General features: G+C 45.6%; 1 protein-coding gene across 2 annotated transcripts in view; it reads left to right on the plus strand.

Annotated features, from left to right (window-relative positions):
- LOC147030504 (THAP domain-containing protein 2-like) overlaps positions 1 to 6,527 on the plus strand; it is a 344,307-nt gene extending 337,780 nt beyond the window's left edge. For both annotated transcript variants that reach the window (XM_085874629.1, XM_085874628.1), the window contains 2 exons: positions 3,913 to 4,068; positions 5,639 to 6,527. In XM_085874629.1, the coding sequence (XP_085730755.1) occupies positions 3,913 to 3,924 (12 nt within the window). In that variant the 3' untranslated portion in view covers positions 3,925 to 4,068; positions 5,639 to 6,527. The remainder of the gene's footprint in view (positions 1 to 3,912; positions 4,069 to 5,638) is intronic.
- Positions 6,528 to 17,179: the final 10,652 nt, after the last annotated feature.

Here is a 17,179-nt window from a genome sequence, read left to right on the forward strand (position 1 = left end):
GGTTTTATTTTCGTGTGTGTGTGTGTGTGTGTGTGTCTGTGTGTGTGGCGCCGTCTGCTAAGTACAACTGCATAAGTGTTTTCGATCATTGTAAATCTCCTGTATATCCGCGATAAGCTTGCTCTGTGTCCTTCTTGCTGTAAATAAAACAATTGTAGAAATGTTCCCAGTTCGTTTCCATCCTTTCTTTCATTGGTCCAGCATGGTTCGGATCTGAGTTTTAGCCGGGTCTTTGTTCCTGTTAATCTGCTCATCCTAGCCAGCACGGCTTTGGCAGTTCCGCTCGACTGCACCCGATCCGGAGTTGGTAGTTGGTAGTTGAAACTCTACCGTAGTCGGTAGAGTGACCCGGTTCGAGCAAGACATGCCGAGGGCGTGGTTCCCCAGTGGACGACACCGCGTGGTTAATTGGGTAAATTGGTTCGAGACAAAAAGACCCTACGTTACGCGGTGGAGGTATTGGCATCCATGGTCGGTTAAGCGACCAGCCGCCTCAAGGAGTTATCCATGAGCGACGGCCTGCAATTCCGGGAGTCTGGTGGGACGTGGGAGATGACGTCACTTCCCCCACCTCGCGGTCGTTCTTGCCACAGGACCCTGACCCACAACAGTTTGTTGTCAGGAGTTCGGATCTCGAACCCCTCCGCCTCCATGGAGAAATTTACAGGATTCGGACCAGGGGTGTGCTTGGCAACCCCCACCCTTTCCCTCCGAAATTAAGAGCAGCGGTAAAATTTTATATAATTCTCAGTACGAACCATGGCGGACCAAGACGAACTGATACAGGTGGGTTCTGAGATAATCTGAGAGGAAGCTGTGGCTCAGGACAACACCTTGCAGGAAGACCCTTCCCTGCAGCCAAACCCAGAGGTAGCATTGGGGCAACGGCGACAATGCCGGAGCTCCCCTGCATCAAATTTCCCCCACGGAGGACTGAGCGATCCCTGTCGGATCCGCGACCGATCGTGGCGTATCGGCGTCACCAGGACCATTTGACTTGAGCCAGTTGGTGAAAATACTAAAAAACATGAAAAACAAAATGAATGGAAATATGCAAAACATGAAGAATGATATGTAAGCACTGAGAGGTGAAATGCAAAGCATGGGAATGAACTTGCAAAACGAAATGAAGGGGGATATGCAAAAGATGGAAGAACGCATGGGTTGGAATATGCAAACGCTGAAGGCAGGTCAGGAGGAAATGAAGGCAGAGCTGCGGAACTGAAACGTCGAATTAAAAGAAATGGCCGAGTCAAGGGGGAGTGTGGAGGCTGTTCGGACCGCGATGACGACGGGCAAGGTCGAGGTGACGAGTGATGCCACGATAATTAAGGGAGAAACCTGTAAACTCGGACAGGGGATGACGGAATTAACAGAGGCACGAAGGGAGATAGAACAGGTAAATGATGAATTATACGAAATTAAAGAGGAGCACACACATAGAACTGGTAGGGGACATTGGGGTTGAGCTTGTGGAATGTATTGGGACCCAATACTGGGGTCGGATTAATCTCCCACAGGAACAAGGGGAGACGATATGCTCCCTCGAGGCAGACCGTGACGAGGTGGGTCTGGTAAGACCGTACGAGGTGGAGCCATTGTATATTGCGAAAGGGTACATGCCAGGTTTGGGGGGTTGGGGGGGGGCATAGACCTCGGGTTCTCGTGGGCGAACCCAAGCACCCAGTGTGATTGTCCCAGAGTGTGTGTCAGAACGTGTGAATCGTGCAAATGACATAGTATGTGTGAGTGCCCGTGAGGAAATGGGACACGGACCGACCCAGACGGGAGACACGGGTCGTGTAACGGACGGAGTTATTTCGCACGTCGCGTGCGAGGCCGTTCCGTAATTTTCGAACGGCCCAAGCGCGTGTGTTTGCGTGATCGGGCGCCGGCGTTTAACGCGGACAGCGAAAATGGAGGCGATTTGAATCGTTTGAATTTGGAAAGCATGAATCCCCATGTGAGCACGTGTATGGAGGCGAACGTGCTGTGCACTGACAGTGGAATTCGTGGTACGTACGGAGCGGGTCCCCGAGACGACACGGCCGAGCCCGTCTGCATGACAACAGAGCGGTCCGTGTGCGAGTGGGGGGATCCACAGGGATCACGCCGCACAAAGGCCGGGTGAGTAACGCACGTTGGCTCGCATGGGGAATACCTCGAAAACGAGTGGTTAATGCAATTAATGGGGCGACCTTATGGCTTCACGAATCGGTCGAACGAAGGGGACGAGCGTGTTCTAAACCACCGCCCTGGAGATGCAAGGCTCGTCGAGTCTTGCCACAAGTACACAAGCCCAGCCAGGATGTGGCAAACATCCTCGTGGGCAAAGGAGCACTCGTTAGGGGAGGGGTTTAGCGTTAGATAGACCGGCCTCATGGGGCATGAGCAGTCCTCCATGGGGCCCGGTGGAACGAGTTAGCGGGAATTTTAGTTTAGAATTTAGAAATGGATTGGAGACATGGACAGACATGGAATGTGTAGTGGGGATGTAGATTAGCTACGTAGTATTAAATGGAACGTGCATTTGAGTAAGGGATGACGGGGAGCACGAGGTAGTTAGGGGAACGTAGTTAGTGTCAGTATTGGTGTGAAGAAGAAAAAAATAAAAAAAGAAGAAAGAAACATGATGAATGAATGTGGGTCAGCGGGCCTGAGTGTGAATGGAGTGAATGGGGAATGCATGGTGCGAACGAATGATTGGGGAGAGGAGTGAATCCCACCCAAGGGAACTCGGGGTTAGTGTAATGTTAGGGGGTTAGTTAAATTAACCAAAACAGATGTCAGTTTGTTGTTGGTGTCGAACGAAGGCAAAAAACCTTTTGAAGGGTGCAGGAGTCTATTGACCAGCTGGTAGCATGGCTGTGGAAATATGCGTACTGAGTAGAGGGGACCCTGGGCACCAAAGTGGTTGGCCAGAGTAGGCCATGGGTCCAAGGGACTGAGTTAGTGTAATGGGCACGGATAGCCCACGGAAATGGGACCCGGAGCACCAAAATGCCACACGGGCATCGACAGGGAAGATGCCAGGATGGGCATCCCCCATGTTCATAAGGAATAGGTAGACTCAAAGACAGCCTCAGCGACCTGGGGGTGCCGTAGTTCGAGTTCGGCAGATGGGTATCCCTGCCAATGGAGCCACGCTGCCCAGCCACGAAATTGTGCAAGAGCACGAGAGAAAATTTGCAGGCCAGGCCCAAATTAATAACGAACACCAACACAGGCGACGGGAATCGTGGTTGCCAGAACCGATAGTTTAAAGAGACAGGTGTGTTGAAAAGCCCCGGGGATAGATTAACGTTTAATAAATGCTGGGGTAGAGAGGAAGCATGTACCCTTTCACACCATCCATACCTTCGCTGTTCGTGGCCGCTGGACTCAACTTGGAAAATTGCTGAAACCTGTGGGAGTTATTCTGAGGCTGCATTGGGCCTCGAGACAGATTCACTTGTCTCTTCCTCAATCCCCTCAAAAAGGGATCTTAAGGATTGGGAGTAGACAGTTTTGACAGGTTAACCGAACAAGGACAACAAGGGGGTTAGGGACACGCATAATTGTAAAATTATTTAAAAAAAAACAAATAATAATAATAATAAAAAGTATAAATTCCGTCGTGGTTGTTACAAGCTAATGGGGGTGGATATGGACAAGGACAGGCATAGGCAATAGGTTGGGGGGACACCGTAGGGTAGGACCGAGCCCGTCTTCAGGCCGGCGGTGCTACCACACTCTCTCCACAACCTCACGAGACCACGCCGAGGCCAGCCAGCTTCATGTGCCGATCTGTTGTATTGCACCTCACCTGGTCTGCATTTGCCATGCCTTGCTTTTGATGACTTTGCCTTGACTCCATACCTGTCCGTGCCTTTGTTTGCATTGCCATATCACCACCTTAAACATGTGCTCCAGGACCATCTCTGAAAGTGTTTGTAAGGACTGCCCTGCAGGCAGCCACGTTGCCGGGGACTGCACTGAGCAGCCCGGATATCTCCTTCTTGTGTAAAGGCCAGTTCAAATGGACGGGGACTGCATTGAGCAGCCCGGATGTCTCCTTGTTACATAAAGGTCAGTTCAAATGGCCCATGAAATGGCGTATGGTCTGCCGTATGAGGGTGAGTTGCCTCCAGCAGCCGAAATGAAATAAAAAATAAAACTAGAACTACGTTGTCGATGGCACACCATCGCATATACCCGCGTGCACTGCTTTGTCCCATTAACGCCAGGTGAAATTTTATCTTGCAAAATGGATTGACTATTCTTTTCTATTTGATGTGCTTTATGACCAAAGACTTACTATGTTTACTAAATCAGAAGTCATTGCAAGCATGTCAACATTTCATGAAACATTAATTTAACACTGTCTCGCAATATAGAACTGTGCATCAATTCAATCATAGGAAGGAACTGTGTATAATATTAATTATAATTATTCACAATCAATTAGATAAATACAGTGAAACCTGTGACTGTTTGTCACTCATGGGGGCCACATAAGTAAGTTCTTTATAAAGGAATTTACCATGTACAATGGAAAATACACTTAAAAAAAAATCAGCCCCCATGACCCCACCCCCTCTGGCCCGGCCCCGAGGGGTCATATCAAAAATCCGACAGTGTTGTGCACTTCCCCATACATATATCTACTATGTCCCAAAGTTTCAAGTTCCTACGTCAAACGGTGTAGGAGGAGCTATTTTGACCCCCTATCCGCTAAGCACCCCCTATCCGCTAAGCACCCCCTATCCGCTAAGCACCCCCTACCCCCAAGCACCCTCTGATCATCATGTGTTTAAAAAAATATTTTGTATAATGTATAAATTATGAATATATTTGATTTAAAAAGCAATAAGACAATTTCTTTTTGTTAATCGACCCCCATGACCCCAACCCCTCTGGCCCGGCCCCTAGGGGTCATATCAAAAATCCGAAAGTGTTGTGCACTTCCCCATACATACTGTGTATCTACTATGTCCCAAAGTTTCAAGTTCCTATTTCAAACGGTGTAGGAGGAGTTACAGGGTAAGACAGACGGACGGATGGACGAGACAATCACAATATTCCCGCTTTTCTTCGAAAGCGTAGGAATAATAAAAAAAAATCAGTGACAAACAAGGGACCATTGAAGGCCCTGAAAACGCCCGATCATCGATTGCCTGCTGTGCACTCATCCACAAATGTTACCTTTGTTGTGTTTTCTCTCCTCAAATCACAGGTCCTGAGCCATGGGTAGTGTAAATTTTAGAAATGTACATCGTCCTAACCCACCTGTTGTTGTTTAGTGCCGGCAATATAGGTAAGTTGTCCGAATGAGTCTGTTAGTTTAGTTACGCAACGTACGAGGTTATTTATTTTTGAGACATGTATTCAAAATGTCGCACTCAGAGATCCGTAGGTAAAACGTACTTGGGGAAACCTACACCTGCATGCCACACAAATGTTAAATGACTCGGGTCGGTTCTCGGAACCGTATGCATTCAAACATACAGGTGCCCCGAAGTTGGTTATGCTGTTAAGTATATGTGTAGACAGAACCCCTCCTCGTGTTTAAATTGAAGGGGTGCGTTGTGATGTTTTTTTTAGTTAGGTTAATAAATCATTTTATTTCCCCTCTTATGGAACCACGGTACCTTCCTAGTGCTTGCAGCCCTCGGTTCGCTGGCCACAGCGTACCGCTGTCCACCCGCTGTCTACAGAGACTCGTTTTTCCGAGGCAAAATCTCCACGTTCGCTGTTCCAGTTCCTTCTCGGCTTCCCCAAACGTATGCAGTGTGGCTGCACCATCATTCACCTTCCCCAAACACCGGTGGAGTGGGTGGGCCTCGCCGGTGCCTGGCCAAGGCCCCGCCCAAAAAGGGCAGACCCATGGGAGCCCCGTCCATTTAGGGCAGACAGTGACGTCAGTTTTGACCAAGGCCCCGCCCCGCTGAGGGAGGTCGATGGACTACAAAGGGATCCTCTGAGACATGCGTTCGTGGGAGTTCAGTCAAAAGGCTCAGTTCAGTTCTGCATCCGCTGGGGCGTTCATTGGAGTTTTGCTGGAGTCTCGAATTCGGTGTACGAGGAGGATTGGCAGACTGATAGCTTTTTCATGAGTCTGTGGGTGGTGGTGCATGGCCGTTTTTCGTTGGTAGAGCGATCCGTCTGGTCGATTCCGATAACGACCGAGGACACGCGACCTCAACTGGGTCTCTCGCTGGGTCCTGTCCGTGACCCTGATCCCTGCCCTGGGACTCTACTCTGCTCCGCTCGGGTTCCTCTGCGGACACGAGCCCCACGCGTGTGACTGCCGGCCGAGCTGCACGACCATTTGTTAGGTGCCGCACCACAGAGCACCCCTTCCCTCCAATGTGCAGGTACCCAGCCGAGTCATAACCCCCAGCTCGTCTCTCTCCCTGGCTGCGAGGTTCCTTGGAATTCACCTGGGTTTTATTTTCGTCTGTGTGTGTGGCGCCGCCTGCAAAGTACAACTGCATAAGTGTTTTCGATCATTGTAAATCTCCTGTATATCCGCAATAAGCTTGCTCTGTGCCATTCTTGCTGTAAATAAAACAATTGTAGAAATGTTCCCAGTTCGTTTCCGTCCTTTCTTTCATTAGACCAGCATGGTTTGGATCTGAGTTTTAGCCGGGTCTTTGTTCCTGTTAATCTGCTCATCCTAGCCAGCACGGCTTTGGCAGTTCCGCTCGACTGCACCCGATCCGGAGTTGGTAGTTGGTAGTTGGAACTCTACCGCAGTCGGTAGAGTGATCCGGTTCGAGCAAGGCGTGCCGAGGGCGTGGTTCCCCGTTAGACGACACCGCATGGTTAATTAGGTAAATTGGTTCTAGACAAAAAGACCCTACGCTATGCGGTGGAGGTATTGGCATCCACGGTCGGTTAAGCGGCCCACCACCTCACGGAGTTATCTGTGAGCAACGGCCTACAATTCCGGGAGGCTGGTGGGAGATGACGTAGCTTTCCCCACCTTGCCGTCGTTCTCGCCACCTTATCCCAGGCCCGCAACAATATGTATATACATCCATACATACATATATATATATATATATATATATGTATGTATGTATATACATATATACAGTATGTATGTGTGTGTATGTATATATATATATATATATATATATATATATATATATATATATATATATATATATATATATATATATATATATATATATATACACACACACATGCATGCACATATATACACACTATATATATATATATATATATATATATATATATATATATATATATATATATATATATATATATATATATATACGTATATGCATACACATGCACGCACGCCCACACACCCCACACCCCACACCCTGTATAGGACTGGGAAAATAAGATCATCTTTGTGCTAACATAGATTATGGTGGTTGGATGGTTGCACTCTTTGCCCCTCACTCTCGCACTCCTGCCCACACTCCACCCAACCCCACTAGTATATTCTCCAGGGATGATTGGTAAGTGCTAGTTGGCAGCATTAGACGTTCGGAACTCATTTCAGTGCATTTTGTTTTAGTTCTTCATCAATGTGTACCATTAGGTGCTCAAGGCAGCCTTCTCCTGTGATTTGAGGCATCCAAGAGAGCTCGACATCCATCGGAAATGAGTTGCTTTCAAGGTCCATTGCCAGTATCTAAACACACACGATGGGCAATCTTTTAAGTAATGTTCCGCAGTCATGAACTGTGCATATTGCAGATGGGGTATTGCTGTTTGACTGGGTAATTTTTCGAATACATCATTCCTTTATAAAGTACCCGCATACACAAGTAACTCGAGCACGGAAATGCATGAAATATTAACTGTACTTTGAGCAACAGGCATGGTGGCTGTGAAACCTTTATTTTCTACATCTTTTATACTTGACCCTTGATGGACCATGCAATCAGCGGACCATGCTATCTGCAGTTGAAATGCAATTTTCTAAAGGTCAAAAGCAATGCAGATTTTTTTCCTCCACACTTTAAGGTTATATACTATAATCACAGTATTCATCCTATACGATAATGCCATCCACGGCTCTTTCTTATATGTTGCTTAATGACTCCATTCACTTCCAATAAATTGTGGAGAAGTGGCCTTCTATTTATTGCTTTCACGAATACAGCAGCATTATGAATAAATGCAATTTCTCTTTCTCCTATTTATTCCCAAACTTATTTCCCTCTCTGCGCACACTCCATGACCCTAGGTACACTTTTCTCTCTCTCCAAACACCCTACCTTCTCTCAATTTTATTTTTCTCAATTGTGTCCCCCACTCTACTGGTACATACATGATAACTAGATGATGCCTTACAATATTTGCTACCCTACCACCTTTGCTGTGTGCAGCTTTTCCGTTTGGCTCAGAATGTTTAAATGGACTTATATGTTCATTTTAACAGTTATTGGATGTTTTGGTGGCACTGCCTTTTATAAGCAACATTTTAGTGCCCATTTGAGATCATTTTGAAGGTAATTAAAGTCTCAACCAAATGATGTGGATTAGCTTCACACATCGACTGTACAAGACAGGGTAACCAGATTATCTTCCATCCTCCTGAACATCATAATTGATGTAACTAAGCTTTTATCTATTGTTTTCAGATGTTTAGAATCTAAATCCTTAATTTCGATGTTGCATATTCGTCACAGATTATTGGTGCTGCCGAAGTAGTTTCTTGCCAAGGGTAATACTGGGAGGTTTGCCATTGTCTTCGCAGGGTTGTTTGTCTGTGTTCTAACCTTTTAAATGCTGAGCGTCCAGCAAGGAAGCGGCACATAACATTTCTAGTCTTCGGTATGACTTGGACGACGTTTGAACCACTGACCTCCCAGACTCAGAGCGGACGCTATAACCATTATGCCACTGAGTCTGGTGAAATCATTAGTATTACTGCCTCTAGCCAGATTGGAAACACAATCTATAATTGTTCCCTCAAGGGCTTCACGCAGCCGGTCGACTGCCATCTCACGTCATCCTCCATCCCACCTGCAATCGTTATTTACACCCATTGATCCTGTCTCGCCAAACACTCTTACATGTTGCTTACTGGTTCCTCCCTTCCTCTCTCTCTCTCTCTAACTCCTCGTTCCTGCCCATTCATTCCCTTGCTTATTACTCCAAACTGTTGCCCCACTGTCATTTCATGCCCATGATAACCTTGCTCATCCATGAGCCTCCAATCTTGTAATTAAGATAGATATATCGAGAGATAAAGAGATAGATAGATATATACATGGTGTCCCAGAAGTCGGGACCCACAGGAAACAGACGTTTTATTGTAAAAGTTAAAAAAAAAAACACATTTGTAATGTCTGTTTTACATATTTCAAGCATCAAACAACCCTGATGGCTCAACAAACCAATCAAAAGAAGGTGGAACTGGTAATATTTTATTCCATGTTTCCAGAAGAAGCCAGAGGGAGACCTGTGTGTTATTTCACGAAAAGAATACCTTGAGAAGCCAAAGCTAACTCATCGATTTTGTCGGCAAATTGTTATAACGATTAAAAGATACTAGAAGTGTTGCTGATAGACTTCGTTGTGGTCGTGCTTGTTCTTCAGTGTAGATTGTTTTTGTTTTTTTGAGTCTTCAGTATAAATTGTGTATTTTTCCCTCTGGGTCCAGACTTCTGGGACACCCTGTCGATAGATATTCATCTGCAGATAGACAAGCAAATAAATAAACTCCAGGGATGCCAGTCTAGTACTCCTTTTGCATACCAGGGGTGCTACATTAAGGTTAATCTGCATGTGGGTTCTGACACACACACACACACACACACACACACACACACACACACACACACACCCTCTTCTGTTCCTTCCGGAATGAGTGAGGATATTAAGTCTTAATCACAAACTGGAAAGAGGAATGGTGAAAATCATTCAATTTCATTTACTTTTCAGGCTATCCAAAGAAAAAGCAAAATACAAATGAAGAAGGCAGTTTATAAATTCAACACATGCCAGCTCAACATTCCCTTTCAAGTTGGATTAACCCAGTGATGTAATATCATGCCTAAAGCGCCACAATAATCAGATCCCAGAAGAAGAACAAGCTCAAATGAGCTAAGATTCTCGTCCTCTTAATGATGACGTCATAAAAACGAATATGACGTCATTGTGATGTATCGGGTTTGCGATAAATTATCTGTGCTAATGCCCGGATTGATTCCTGCAAACAAAATTCAAACAGCTTGCCTAGTTTCAGAGCTAATAGGCAATTTCCATTGGTGGCGATATTATGACGTCAACCTTTTTTCTAGGAAGAATTTCCAAAATCGGAGATGGTGACTGCCTGCGAGTGGGCTTTCTGCATATACATGGCAAGTTTCACGAAGATCCGATGAAAACTCTGGGTTGTGAAACAAAAAATGTCAAAAAATAAGAATGATGTCATAAAAATTGATATGACGTCATAGTGATGTATCATATGTGCGGTAATTCATCTCTGCTAATGAATTCTCGATTCCCACAAACAGAATTCAAAAAGCTTGCCTCGTTTCGGAGATAATTTTTTAGGCGATTTCCATTAGGGGAGATATTTTGACGTCATAACTTTTTTTCTCGGAGGAATTTTCAAAATCGGAGATTGTTACTGTCTGCGCAGGGTATTTTTACATATATATGCCAAGTTTCAGGAAATTTCGATGAAAACTGTAGGCTGTGAAACAAAAAAGTCCACAAGAAGAAGATGAAGAACAACAACGTGAGTAAGACTGAGAGATCCTCCACGAGGATCTAAAAATCAAGGGAGGTGCAAAGCACCCCTCCTTTATATGGGACAGTTTCTCTGCATGCAACTTTAGCACAGGGACTGAAAATTCGTTTGTTGGCTTTTACTGAACGAAATCGGCTGCAAATTTCAGAAGAAACTCCTTTGTACGTCGAGGTAATGTGTTCCAAATTTCAGCAACGTCCATTTCCGCATTCTCGAGTTTTTAATGAAAACGCCCAAATCTTTCTTTGGTTCTGGGTTTGGAGCATTGGCAGGTCTCCTTGGGGGCTCCCTGCTGACGATCTCAAAGTTAAGTTTCCGGTCGTTATCTGTCCCGTTTTAACTGTTTATATTCTCACCTACATGTTACTATGTGTTCCTTGTTCGGTTTTGTTTCAAATATCGTGCTATTTTGTGAGATTTCGTCGTCTTACTGGGTGCTTGAGGCCTATCCTCGAGGCTTGAGGCCGACCCTTTGTTCCCCTCGGTCTACGATCGTGTTTATTTGTTTTTTTCTCCCCATTATCTTCAATTTCTATCTTTCCCACTTTCTTAATGTCCCCCATCCCAACTAGTCACTCAGTTTCTTATCTTTAAAAAAAAACAAACAAAAAAAAACGCTACCTTTATCTGATTCTTCTTCTTCTTCTTCTTCTTCTTCTTCTTCTTCTTCTTCTTCTTCTTCTTCTTCTTCTTCTTCATTTCCTCTTCTTCTTCCTCTTCTTCTTCCTCGATTTTTTTTCAACAACACTTCCATGACCTAATCTGTTGAAAACTCTCTCAAACATTAATAATAATAACAAAAACAATCTCTTATAATGCTTCCTCTTCCTCTTTCACACGTGTGGTACTCTTTACTGTATGAGAATGCACTACTCTTCTGCTATTGAAACAGACTGCTCTCAATTTGACCTTTCCTTCATACCTTGCCTAAAAAATCCAACTGTTACAGCGTTTATTCTCTCCATTCTCTGAATTCGCCTTCATTGCATCCCTCAAGAAATGTGTTTAATCACATAAATGACCTAAAACTTAAAAAAAAAACCCAGTTTGCTATGAATATTCGCTTTCCATCAACCATTCTTTTTTTTCCAACTTCAGTGCCAACTCACTCCTCTCACCCCTCACTCTCAAAGCAACCATCCCACTCTTCTCCCTCCAAGCCTCCCTCTCACCTCTCTCAAAAACTCCCCCCTCACCTTTCTCCCACCATTCATCCCCCTTACTCATCCTTCCCAAAGTTGCCCCCCCTCGCATCCACAGAGCTGCCTCCTTCCACTGCCCTCTCACCTCCATCTCTTCACTCCACCTCCTCAAATCTTCAACTGCCTTCTTTCCCCTCTCTTGTTCCCTCTCTCCCCAGCACGACAGAGCCTTTTCTCCTCCTCATTCGGCCCCTTCCCCGAGCTATTCTGCAAACCCCCACACTCTTTCAACAACACTCCTTACCTCCCCCCTCATCCCTTGTCCTACCCTCCCCCTCCCCCACCCCCTGCACCCAAAGCCTCCTCCCCTACCTCTTCATTCAAAGTATGGACCTCAAATATCCGGGGCCTTCGCTCAAACCTTTCAGATCTTTCCATACAGGTTGCCACTGACAAACCAGACATAATCTGCCTAACAGAAACTTTCCTCCCCCAAGACGTGTCTGACTCCCAAGTATCTCTCCCTGGTTACTCCCTCCTCTGGTTTGACAGACCTGACCCTCGCCCTGGTGGAGGAGTTGCTCTCTTCATAAAAGACTCTATTCCTTACTCTCCCTGCACTGGCCTCACTCCCCCACACCCCCAGGAATACCTCTGGCTACGGCTTCCCCTCAACTCCCACCTCATGTTTATATGTGTACTGTACCGTCCACCGAACAGTAATGAGTCCATCTACACCTCACTATCTGAAAACATGGACCAACTTCTATCTTCTCATCCAAACTCTCTCTTCCTCATATGTGGCGACTTCAATTGTCATGATGCCAGTTGGCAAGGTGTGGGTCGAGAGATCAGGTTCCAAGGCTGATTGATATCAAGCAATGTCCGCACTGATCGTGGTAGAGAAGAGCTTTAATTCACATCAAGGTGTATACACAGGAGTAAGTGAGGCACAGAATGCCTACAGTATACCAGCTCAAAAAAACTCCGGCTTGCTTAGCAGTTTGGCTTACTATATATACACTTTGTTCTGCCCCCCTTGTGAGGCCATCTGTTTTCATGGTTTACCCCACTTCCATCTGGTTTCTATTTAGATTCCTTTCTCAGAGATCATTTTCTTTTGAGGTAACAACACCCCAGCACTGTTTTCTCTCCCTGGACTGGCAAAGCATTGATCTTTCATTCATAAGATCTGTTTTTGGTCAATGTGACAGGAAGATCTTTATCACAATATACCATCTTTTTGCTCTACTAGCCAGATGCTCTGCAGTAACGATAAATCAAATAAAATGAAAGTAACCTTTTTTAAAAGGTTACTTTCGACCGTTTAAAGTATTTCCACCAAAAATGGCTGTTTTCAGTGTTGGGAGATGTTCAACAGCTCCACATGGGTACCTCTCTCACCTGTCATGGCACCTCGGCAAAAGCTTTCCGCGACTCATTGGGACTGACTCAATCGGTCAACTTCCCTACTCGGATCCCAACCAATGGTACTCCATCTCTTCTGGATCTGATTTTGACAAATTTCCCTGACAAGATCTGCTGCTCTTCTACCGCTCCAATCGGTTCTTCTGACCACGTCCTTGTCAAAGTGGACATGTCTCTGGCTATTATCAGAGAACCAGCTCACCGCTGTCGAGTCTGGCATTTCACTCAAGCCGACTGGCAGCTACTTTCTATCTATCTATCTCCGATCGCTACTTTCTCCAACATCAACTCATCCTGGGAATTCTTTCAAAGAAACTTGCTCTCCCTCATGCACAGATTTATCCCCTCTCGTCTTCAGTTGTCCTACCCTTCCTCCCGTCCTTGGTTCACTGAATATTGTGGTGAGGCAGTTGTTCTGAAACAACTTGGCTTTGCCTCATGGAAAGCAAACCCAACTGAGGGCAATCTCAGTTCCTTCCATAAAGCTTGGAACAAGTGTGTATCTACCCTCAGGAGAGCCAGAAAACAACATCTTTCTCATCTCAAGTCTGAACTCTCAAAACTCTCTCCCTCCTCAAAATCCTGGTGGCGTCTAATCAAATCTGTTTCTGGTGTATGTTCCCCCTCCATCCCTCCCTTACCTCAAATGGCCGCACTGCTGATACTGCACGTGAAAAGGCTAAATGCCAAAACTCGGTGTTTGCATCGAAATCTTGTGTCCGAAACCCTTTACTTTCTGTACCCACCTTACCTAGTCCTAGTCGCACCCAACTGTCCCTGGACTCTGTGTCCTTTTCTCCTGATAAGGTGGAGAGCTTGCTGTCAAACCTCGACTCGGATTCTGCAACCGGTCCAGAGGGCATCAGCCCACGTGTCCTCAAAAACTGCTCTTCTGCTCTTGCTCACCCTCTCTCTGTTCTATTCACCCTCTCATTTGCTCAAGGTCATCTGCCATCTGCTTGGAAATCTGCTAACATCACTGCCCTGCACAAAAAAGGTGCAAACACAGATCCCTGCAACTACAGACCAATCAGCCTTCTCCCAATCATCAGCAAGATTATGGAATCCATCATCGCTTCAGACATCAAATCCTTCCTCTTCTCCAATGGCTTGATTTCTGATCATCAATTTGGTTTCAGACCAGGTCACTCTACCCTGGATATGCTGCTTCTGCTCTCCCAACAATGGATGGAAGCCCTCAATGCCAGACAGGAAATCCGAGCCGTATCCCTGGATATATCACGTGCTTTTGACACAGTCTGGCACCCTGCCCTGCTCACCAAACTCTCTTCCTATGGCATCCAAGGCCATCTCCACTCATGGCTCACAGACTTCCTCTCCTGTCGCCGTCAACGTGTGGCCCTAAATGGAGTTCTTTCATCCCCCTTCCTGTCCAGGCTGGAGTTCCTCAAGGTAGCGTTCTGGGCCCTGTTCTTTTTCTGGTTTTCATCAATGATCTCTCAGACTCTCTGGAAAATCCTCTATATCTCTTTGCTGATGACTCCACCCTCTGCCGTACCATCGGTCATCCCTCAGACAGGCAAGCAGCAGCTTCTTCGCTCACTGCTGATCTGGATAAAATCACAAACTGGTCCAACACGTGGAACATGTCTTTCAATCCGGACAAATCTCACACTCTCACTATGTCTCTTCGAAAGGACTGTTTAGAACCCCCCCCCCCCCCATCCACTTTCTCAACAATCCTCTGGAAGAAGTCCTTTCTTTCAAGCTTCTGGGTCTCACTATCTGCCATGACCTCTCCTGGGAAAGCCACATTTCAAACCTCGCCTCCAAAGCCAGTCGCCGACTGGGAATCCTCCACCGTGCAAGGTCCTTCCTCAGCCCACCTGAGCTCCTGATCACTTACAAAGCTTTTGTACGCAGCCTGATGGAGTACTGCTCTCCCCTCTGGGCTGGTGCTCCTGCCTCCCACCTTTCTCGGCTTCACACTGTAGAAACCAAGGCATTTCGGATCATTGGCATCTCCCGCAATGAGGCTGAGTCTTTGGGCCTCTCACTCAATCACAGCAGGTTCGTCGGTGCTCTTTCTGTCTTCTACCGTCTCCTCTCCAGTCTCGCTCCCCTGCTCTCTCTGCGATTTGTCCCCACCACATTTCCGCAGGGCGCTCAAGGTCCGCCAACAACCCCCTTCTGGTAAAACTACCAACATCACGAATCACTGCTCACCTTCACTCTTTCATTCCTCTTTTTTCCCGCCTTTGGAATAAACTCCCTCGCTCTATTCATTCCCATTCTTCCCTCCAGGCCTTCAAAACAGCTGTTCACCACCACCTCTTATCATCCCCCATCCAAATCCTCGACCTTTTCTACCCCCGATAATCCACCCAAGCCCACCTCCTTCAAATTCCCTGCTTTCCTTCCTGAAAGTCCCTGTAATGTCCATCTTCTATTCCCCATGTTCCCCATCCCATCCCTCTCCCTTCCACAGATCTCCAAATGTCTCTGTTCCCCACTGTTTTGTCCTTCCAACTCCCTCCCCTCCTGTCTCATGCCCCCATTGATGTGTGTTGTGTGTTAGCTCTCATACGAGCCTCGACAAGGTATACAAAAAAAATCTGTCTGTTCGTCCATCCATCCGTCTGCCCAAATTGTGTTGGCACTCATCTGAAAGGCTATACATTGAAATGAACTGAAACTTGGAATATACAGTGTACAAAGCATTCGGAACACCTGCTCTTTCCACGAAATAGACTGATCAGGTGAATCCAGGAAAAAGCTGTGATCTATTACACTGGGCTGCATTTGAAATATTTTTTTCAGAGGTCTAGGTTTTCTCACCGATTCCTATATGTTTTTTGCATGCCGAATTCAGAAATGTATCTAATTTCGCTCAATCAGGTCAAGTTTTTATGCTCTCTCAATTTTAAGGAAAAAACAATAATCAAAATTTTTGTTTTTTTAATTAGCATTTTTTAAATTCAAAATCAGACTTACATTGACACAAAATGTACAAACTATACATATAATGACACACAAGTACACTTAATGTGTAAGAAAGTGCCTTCTCAATTACTTTCATTTCAATTTCAGAAAAATATAGATAAATCGTTGTTTCTGGCAACACCCAACTTCAGTCGCTCCAGCAGTCGACGTTTTCCTTCGTCTTTTTAATGTTGAATTTCACATTAACGGTACTTGTGCGTCAATTTGGTTACACCAAAATGTCGATAGTAACACCACTGACATCCAACTCAACCAATCATCAGTTTGAAATAAACATTAGTGATTAAATCAGATCCTTCGGTGTCCTAGGTATTGATGATATGGAGAAAGTTCATGTTGCGGATTATCCTTTGTGCAATTTAGAGCTCCTGACTTGATCGCGCTGAACTGACATCTATGGCACTAAGTGAGGAAGTCCCGATACTACATGGCATGGCAAGACACTAAATTAATTTAATTGTTATGTGAGCAGACTGGGTCCTCCTCCAAATCCTCACATAGCGGGGTCAAGTTCATTGAATATTTTTCGAGCATATCACATGAAAAGTGGTAGAAACACTAGTGACGCGAGATGATCAGTGACCAGGTGAAACACCAGTGCCAAACCATATCAATGAAATATATCAGTTCCTTTATTAATAATGCCAACAAATTCCAAACATATTTCATTCATTGAAGAATGGCAAAAGGGGGATTCGGGACCACTTCACTGAAATGTGAGCATCTGAAGAGGCCGTGTAGGGGTTCACACATATAGATAGGTGCCCTACTACAATTCCAATTCTTCCTCTATCAGCAACCAGGTATTGTTGTGAAGCTTAGCAAATCCCCACTGGCCCATTTCGGCTCTGGGACCAGACACAGGATTTCCTCCTGAGAGTACATCTCAATGTCATCCTGAAGACTCGGCCAGTGGAGT

This window comes from Eptatretus burgeri, chromosome 3 (genome assembly GCF_056783735.1).
Source record: "Eptatretus burgeri isolate ZD-2024b chromosome 3, Ebu_testis_v1, whole genome shotgun sequence".
Taxonomy (NCBI): Eukaryota; Metazoa; Chordata; class Myxini; order Myxiniformes; family Myxinidae; genus Eptatretus; species Eptatretus burgeri.